Genomic DNA, 9,133 nt, shown 5'->3' with positions numbered 1-9,133 from the left:
GAGAGGGAGAGGGAGAGGGAGAGGGAGAGGGAGCTGTCAGGACATCTCTTTGTCCTTTCATGTCCTTATGCACAATTATGTGGTAAAGAATCTTGAATTTGAATGCTATAGAAAGTCACTCGTAATTGAGTAGCATAAACAAATTTTCTATTCCTTTGCTGGGTGACACACATCCTATAGATTCCCCTCTTCCTCCCTTTTCCCACTTTGAACTACATCTAAGGAGCCTTTCATCTGACAAGTTCAAAGTACGCTCACTTACCTATGCATCGTAGTGAAATCTTCATTTCTAATGCCCAGGCTTTAGGAGAAATAGATAACCAAAATGAACTTATCAGACATTCCCCTCTAGCCATCAGGGACACGCTGTATCTGACCAAATGGGCTTGAATTTGGTCCCAAGGCCAATTAGTTAAAGAGCAGAGGATAAAATATAATCTTGGGGCTATTCAATTCTGACAAACAATGCATTAAGATAAAAATTCCAGCTAAAGTAGATACGGATTGTTGCTTTTCCCAAAGTAGTATGACCTTGCTGTCCACAGGCTCTACAACAGTGACTGCCAGAAGCTCAAGTGGAGTCTCATCATGTTTTCTTAATTCCACCGTCTGAGTAAAAGACAGAGGCTATTGTGAAATGCATTACTGGTTATATTTAGAATCAGAAAAGTTGATTTATCAAATTCAAAGGCCAAGTCTCGCCCTTGGAAGTGTCCAATGTATAAATGTGCATCCGTGACCAGAGGAACATCTGCTTGAAATGCTATGAGCTTTCGCTAATGGAATCTGTAGAGCTCACTGGGAGTGGAAGCGTGCCCTGGGCACGGAACACCTGCTGCTCCTATACTCACAGTTCACAGTGACCTTGACTTGTTTGACATCCGCCGAGGAGACCTCGTTGGCAGCCTTGCACTCATATTTGCCTGACTGTTCCCTGGTGATGCCTAGGATCTCCAGATATTCTTCTTCTCCTTCAAATTCTCTTCCTGAAAAAAAAAAAACAAGACAATTGCATGATTATTTTTATAAGTCTAAAATATGCAGCAGTTTACTGCTTTCTTTTCCTTTTAAAAGCAACAAATCAACATGGCTTTTCATTAATTTGACAATGTGCTTTGTTGGAGGTCAGAATCTGCAGATGCAGACGCCAAGATAAAGTTTCTTGTGATTGTGATTAAGTGGGAAGTGCTTTGAGGAAGAACAGGTAGAGGAAGGGGGGGGAGTGGTAGCTGGAAGAGAAAGAAGCCAAACAATGTTATGATGCCAGGTTAAATCTCCAGAAACAATGCTGACTTGGCCCTTTGGGGACTCCAGGGACGACACATGTCCCATTTAACACTGTCCCAATAACAAGAAGATAAGAGACTAGAGTGCTCAAGCATTCATATCCGTCGGTTGTTAGTCAAGTATTTGGAACAAAGTAGGGGCAGGAGTCAACAGGAAGCACCAGGGATCTGCATGATGCATTGGCAATCCCCTTTACAAGTTACCCTCCTACACCAACGGAGCTGGTCAAAAGAGAGTGAATTGCTTGCAAGAGATGCCACACTCTTATTATGTAGATCTTGCTTATCACAAAAATCACGTGCCGGACTAGAAAGATGGCTCAGTAGGAAAGATGGTTTCCTGGTCTTCCATAGACCTCAAGTTCAGTTAACAGTAAGTACTTCAGCCATCTCATAACCACCTGTGACTCCAGTTCTAAGGAACCTGATGCCCTCATCTGGCTTCTACAGCCACTTACACATATGTGCCACATACATACATATATCAAGAAAAATAGATCTAAATATTTAAATATAAACCCTGTGCTAACCCTTGTGTTGATTACCATCCAGGCTCTCAACCCATGGGTAGATGCATGAGAGTGTGCAGCTGAGACACCAAGTCTAGGCATAAGAAGCTACACCCATGTTAACAGTTGGAGTTAGGGACAGGAAGGCTCCATTTTGGAACAATCTACAAAATCAGATGCTTTGTTTCCATAAAGAAAGAGTACACAGGAAATCTTTTACACTCTCACAAGGAACCTAACCAATTTAATGAACCTCTTTTTTTCCTACATAGATTGAAAGGAAAATAGCGGGAGGGGACATTAAAGGGGGAAAGAGAGAGTAGACAGGGAGGTTGGACAACAGAAATGACTTAGCTAAAGCATAGATAGAAAGGTCCATGGACTTTAACTATAGTGAAATCCTATGCCCCTCACATGACCAAATTCACAATTCCACTGCCCATTGGGTTAGCACAGAGCAGCTGGGAAGGATGTTGACACAGTTGTGCCCCATGATGGAATCTCGCTCCTCATCATGCTACACTAAATGGTACCAATTAATGGCTCCTCTCAAATGCCACAAGCTGTTCCTTTCCTAAAAAATCCCCAAATGGCCAAATCAACATAACATCCAGACAGCATGGACAGGAATTCATTGTCTTGATATGTCAACCAAGCCTGTTAACTAGACTCCCAGAAGGACACAGGACCTCTTTGATAACATTTTATCACTCAACTGTTGGGAACATCAGAAGCTTCTAATCTCTGCCAACAGACAAGGTGACTGGCTTTGAGAAAATAAAGAATAGTAATAATACAATTATTTGCTTTGGCTTTAGTGTATTCTGAATAGCACATGTTTTTACTGAAAGTGATGCACACTAAGATACATCTCAGAATATTATTTCCAAATGGGTTAATTTCTACCTAAGCTTTCCCTTTCCCGTCTTCAAGCATGTAAACAGACAAGATCACATGCTCCATATGATGTAGGATGTAAACTATGTAGAAAATATAAAAGGTCACATTTTTGGGGTTTAAGAGTAATGATAGATTATAGCAAGAAGTGTTAAAGACAACGAGAATTTTAAGATTTTTCTACCTGCCCTCTTTCATAATTGCAAAACTTATTTTATGTGAGTATAGAATTTTCAGTAGGAGAAAGAATGGGTACAGGCTTGGCAATCGGTGAAACACTGCATTCTTTTCAATTCCTACAACATATCTAGAAATGGGGGGAGCAGCCACTGATCCCTCCCCACATTCTATTTTCTTAAAGAAATAAGTCTGTTGTGGGAGGAAAAAAAAGAAGCTTTCCTCCGTATTCCCTCAGGCTTACTAGTTGGAGAATAAAACTATAAATAAAGCCATATTTATTGGATTTGGGGTTTGGGATTCTGATACACCAATGTACATGTTAATTAATCTCAACCTAGACTCCTCACTGTGCACCCCAGAAGTAGCCAATAAAGCAGGTCTCCATCAGATAAACTCTCAGTCTCATGCCTGCAAGAACTTCCCAATACTACCTGAGAAAGGAAGGAGGGTTTTCCTTTCATGAGAATACCCACAGGGGAGGCAGATATCCTTTCTCCTCCTCCCATGATAGCCTCCTCTACTCCAGCGATACCTCTATTTTTCAGAAATCAACACCGGGCTAGAGTCTCATTAGGATGGAGAAGTTCTGTTAGGATAAAGTACATGAGTTTCCCTCATTCAACCAGCCTGATAATTATTTACACCACTGGATAAGACCTCTGTGTATACATTGTTATTCTTCCTTTCTTTTCTTCTGGATCCTCTAGTTGAAACTCGGGTATTTCCGGCATTCTTGCTATTATATTTTGCTTAAGCCCACAAGGGTTACCTGTAAGGCAGTATTTCTACTACTTCAGTCAAGAATTTCTCATTAGTTCAGAGTGATGGCTTAGGAAGCACGAGGTCTTCTGTTTCGAGCAGTCCAGATTGTAAGCCTCTGGGTTGTTTTCTACCCGTAGCATCTTCCATGAACTTGCATGAGCTTTGCCATTGATTAGGAAATTGGTAAATGTTTACTCCAGTAGCTTGGTACAGATTTAATATCTGGCTCTTCCACAATGTGAGTGCTGAGACTTAATCTACAATGTAATGCAAGTTGGAAGTCTAAAGCCTTGGGGGGGTGATAGGAGCATAAGAATGGGCCCCTTGTAAGGACACAACAGAGAAAGGTATTCGATGAACCAGTAAATGAGGCCTCACCAGATAATCTGTATGCAGACACTTTGATCTTGGACTTTCCATCCTCTAGAACTGTATTCAATAAGTTCCTGTTGTTTGTAAGCCACCTATAGTTTTTCATTATAGTAGTCCTGATGGGCTGGGACACAGCTGAACAGAATTAAGCAACACAAGAAGGTATTAGAGGCAGTTACAACACCTCACACAGCTTAAGAGAATGGAGCCACATATGGAAGTCATCATAAAAAAATCCATTCTTCTTTAATGGTCCTGAGAGAGTATCAGTGTGCTGGGGAAGCTAGTGTGCAGAACATACTGCTGTTAAGGGCTGGGCAGAGGCATTGCTTGATATGTCCTAAGGATGTAAATGCTGTGTGGAATCATTGCTTCAGCCACGAGCTGAGCTCCAAAAGAAACAGGCTTGACAAGATGTTTTCCCTTTGTGTCTCAGCAGCTGCAATGGTTTTAAAGCACACCATAAGCCACATGAATTGTGAACCAGAGGATGCTCAAGCAGCACTCCTGTTCCCCTGTGCTTTTCCTTTTACTCTCTGTGTATCCTCCTGTGGAGACACAATCCCCTCTGTCACATGTCTAGCTTCTGACCACTGAAGGATTCCATCACCATGCCCTGCCCCTTCAAAAACTTCTTAGGACAGAAAGGGACCCATAACCTGCCATTTAAATTGTCTGGAGAACTTGCAAACGTCAATTTAGATTTTTTCTCCTATTCCAATCTGTTATTGTCTACCCTTATATACATTTTGCTTAAAATGAAAATTTCAAACTTTTTTGTATCTTAAACACCTCTACCACTTTTCTCACTCTGATGAATGTTATGTTTATTCTGCTGTCTGGTGTTTAATTTAAATTACCCCTGCTTAGTGTAATTTTGTGTCTTCTGGCAATAATTCAGCTAGAAGCCAGATAACTTCCTGTCTTCTTCAGTGTCTGTACCTTTCATACCCTTGCACTCAGCTATCATGACCTCCTTTTTGTCTCTGTGTATTCAAGTTGTGCCTTACTAATTCCATTAGTATGTCTTCATGAGTCAGAAAGAAGAACCCAGGGCTAAGGGCAAGAGGGAAGTATTCTCTTTGGTGTTCCATAGTGTGGAGGCCAAGCAGTCAGAAATAACACTCACTAGAGCATAGCAGGTGTTGTGCTTTGGTGAAATTGAGTTTACAAAGTCAACTAGTCCTTGTAAGTCAGCAGTCGTTTGCAACTGGATATCCTTCTATGGAGCTTCTTACACTCTTTCCTTCTCTCTCTCTCTCTCTCTGTATGTGAGTGTGCATGTGTCACACACACACACAGACACAGAGAAATAGGCATGCATACACACACACACACACACACACAGATATTTAATAAATCAACTACTACTATAAAAATCCACTCTCCCTCTAACTCTAATATTCTCTCAGTAAACACAGTAGGCTATTCTCATGCCCCCACCCCCCACCAGGATATGACAATGTACTCTCTGTTCGACATAAAACAATACATTTATTTATTTATTTTTATTTTTTTAAACAATACATTTTAAAGGCCTCCTACCTTATTACTCATTATAAGATCTGATATTCTTTTGTTTTATTTGAGATTCAAGAAGGGCAATTCATGAAACTTGATGATGTTGAGTATTTTGTGGGCTTAACAAGGCAGAACTCAAAGGACTGCTGTCTGTTTAGAAATAGACAAATCATTTCTTGCTGTGTTCTGAGAGGCGTCTTAAAGCGACTTAGAGCTATTTTTCCATAGGGGGAAATGTGTTTGGGATGGCCTCCCCTTCACTCATCTGAATTTGGCTATTTACATATATGTGGTTGTAAACACAGTATCGTTAAATGCAAACATATAGTTTAATGAAAAGCAAAAAGCTGAAATTTATCTTGCAGGGGATGTGCATGTGTGTGTTCGATGAGTCTGTGTTTGGAGATGAGAATAAAGACAAAAGAGACAGGCTATGAACTTGTACACAAAAGGAGAAAGTATCACAAATGAGTGATGCCATTTGAAGTTTCCTGGGTGACCTTCAAATGCTGTAACAAGGATCTGTTCAAGGATCTGTTCTTACAGTTCCTGTACTATTTCCCCTTTTTCTTTTTTCTTTTCCTTTTTTTTTTTATTCTTGAGGACATGATAATGTATTCCTGGTTTTGCTCCTTCACTACATTTCTACACAGCGTACTCCATTCAAACATGTTCAGGAAGGGAAGAGTGAGAGGACATAATAAATGCACAGGACGCCTGCATCCGGTTTTGCTTGTATCCCTAGTGTGCTTCTCTTTGGATCCTTTGAAGTCTTTTGTTTCTTAGCTTCCTATACCACGGAGAGAGCCTGTGGTATTTACAATGCTGCTATCCTAAGGTGGAAACCACTTGTCATCCACTTCTGTCAGCTTGGGAAGAGAGTGGTGAGTGACTGAAAGGAGCCGCCATCTTGAGAGAATAGGAACAGGGGGATGCCTTGCAGGAAACCAGGTGGGGACCGGATACATTAAAGATCATTCTGAGGAAGGGATAGACAAAGAGAAGAAAAAAGGGTAAGCTTTCTGAAGACCTATGTGACTATTAAGATGTTTGAATTTCGTGGACAGGAAGGAGTGGGTTGCTCCTATAGATGAATGCTCCTTATTTGAATGGTAAAACACAACAGGGTGTGGAATATGCAAACTGGATTCATGCCTTCTGCAGCTCCCAACAGTGCAGTCAGAAAGCAGGGACAAGTTCAAAGCCAGGGGAGAGTCACAATTGGCTTTGCCTCAGTGAATGAGCTTGGGCAAAATAAGAATGCTCCGGAATTATTTTCTCTGGCATCCACAGAGATCAAATTCATCTCTATTTGCATTTTTGTTCTCACACACAATATCAGCTTGCTGACATTGTTTAAGCTCAGCATCCTAGCTGGGGCCAACATCCACACATCCTTTCCAGCCCTGGGTCTTGAAATTCTTTACTGTATGCACACTAGTCTACTGGCATTGGTACTTCCTGTTAGAGAAAAATCAAGACCATCTATATTTAGCTCACCATAGGACTTGTATTGAAAATTGCTGTGGTTATATTGTATACTCCATATTGTGCTTTTTACACTGTAGGGATAGCTAAAGTTGCCTGATGTACCTGTTGGAGTCCAGCAAAATGTTGGAACCTATTGAAAGTTCATAAAATAGTACAGATCTGAGGCAGGAGCTTCAGGCCGTGAGATCCAGAAGACCTTATAAGACACTGCACAGCTGGCATATGAGAACATCTTGTTAGCAAAGAGGAAACTAGAAAGCCCCAAGCTGAGGCTGGAACTGACTAGAGCCATGGGCACAGATGCAGAGGCAGGCTAAAGAGTCCGAAGATGCCCTAAAATTATAATACTGAATAGCACACCCCTAGATGGAGATATAATATGCTGGCTTGTCCTGAGGATGTATGTCAGTGGTAGAGCACTTCTCTGGCATGTCTAATGCCTTGGATTCAGTCTCCAGTACAACCAAAAAGAAAAAAATACTGATATTTGGAGGTAGGAGAGATGGAGTAGTTAAGAGCACTTGTTCCTTTTGCAGAGGACCTGAGTTCAGTTACTAGTTGTGACTGGACTAGTAAATCCAGCTTCAACTAATTCAACATCCTTTATGAGCCTTTGTGGGAAGTTGCATCTATTTGTGAGTATAAGCGCGTGCGCGCGCGCGCGCGCGCGCGCACACACACACACACACACACACACACTTCAAATTAAAATAAATCTTAAGACAAAGATGTTAATGAAACATAAGATAAATGAAGCTGTAGGTGGAACTATATATAATAGATAAAGTATGTGCAAGAATCAGGAGATATTACCCCAAAGCCCATGTTATGTGACACAAGGTTCTGTCCTTGTGTAGCAGGCACTGTAGGACTGCAAACCCACCCCCACCCTTTTTTCTGCTCAGACCCTTCTTCGTCTTTTGGAAGTGCATCCTTCCCTAATAAAGTCTCTTACTTCACTTGCTGCTATCCATTTTTCCCTGTCCAATTCTTTATTTCAGACTTCCCCCTCCACATGCTCATTGAACCTAGAACAGTTGTTGAATGAGGTACTATTTAATATTTGCTTAAGAATGGGCTAAAATGGTGCTGGAGAGATGGCTCCGTGGTTAAGAACACTGCCTGCTCTTCCTGAGGTCCTGACCTCAATTCCCAGCAATCATATGGTGGCTCAAAAGCATCTGTAATGGGATCTGATGCCCTCTTCTGGCATGTGTCTGAAGAGAGTTACAGGGCAATCATATACATGAAATAAATAAATCTTAAAAGAATGGGCTAATATAGTCAGCAGTAATAGTCAAAAGATATTATATCAAGTCATGGTATCCTTAATATCACTTGAGGATGCAGACACAGGTTTAGAGTTGAGTCAGAAGTTACCCAAGTTCATAATGTAAGAGAGTGCTGATGTTTAAACCAGATCTGAGGGGTTTTGAAGCACATGATCAGAATTAAGCATACCATTCTTTATTTTATCCTTTTGCATTGCTGAGGGAAGCTAGCATTTGCTTAGTTCATAGTTTCTCGAATCTAGGGAATTTCTCCCTCCAGTATATAAAACAGCAGTGTGAGTAGAGGAGACTAGGAAGCTAGGAAAACAGTGGAATTTTGTTATAGAAACCCAGGGAAGCACACAACCGTTTTCTGTACACTTCACTTACCCTCTTTACCAAGAGAAGCAAGCAAAGCAGTCTGTGAAAAATAACATTTGAAAGTTGGGCCTCATGCATGTGTTTTTAGAAGTTCTCCCATTAGTATTATAAACTTCTGACACATGAAAATGCCCACACCTAGCAAAGGAGCCCTGGAAGCCTCTAGCACCGGACTTACCATTGGCAAGGTGGGGTTTCTCCACAAATGGGCTTTCTGGAGGTCAACAGACAAAAGTATGAGAGGCAGCAGGCAAACCATAAAGGAAGTGGTTTGAAATGGAGATGCTCATGGAAGAGAAAGGAGGACCTTCAAGAGAGGACACTCACAGGTGTGGAGGACAGCAGGGGTTCTGAGTTGCTTCATCTGAGCACCCATCTGATAATTTAATCCGGTATCCGCAGGGTTCTGTCCTTCCCTTCCCTTCCCTTCCCTTCCCTTCCCTTCCCTTCCCTTCCCTTCCCT

The 9,133-nt window shown here is 41.4% G+C and overlaps 1 protein-coding gene across 2 annotated transcripts in view; it reads right to left on the bottom strand.

The window, feature by feature from the left end:
• Positions 1–9,133, bottom strand: part of Lsamp (limbic system associated membrane protein) — a 2,106,845-nt gene that overhangs the window by 40,655 nt on the left and 2,057,057 nt on the right. For both annotated transcript variants that reach the window (XM_021184809.2, XM_021184808.2), the window contains exon 6: positions 852–986. In XM_021184809.2, the coding sequence (XP_021040468.2) occupies positions 852–986 (135 nt within the window). The remainder of the gene's footprint in view (positions 1–851; positions 987–9,133) is intronic.

The sequence above is a fragment of the Mus caroli genome, chromosome 16 (genome assembly GCF_900094665.2).
Source record: "Mus caroli chromosome 16, CAROLI_EIJ_v1.1, whole genome shotgun sequence".
Classification (NCBI taxonomy): Eukaryota; Metazoa; Chordata; class Mammalia; order Rodentia; family Muridae; genus Mus; species Mus caroli.
The sequence above is the reverse complement of the archived record's forward strand: the minus strand, read 5'-3'. Positions and strand labels throughout refer to the sequence as shown.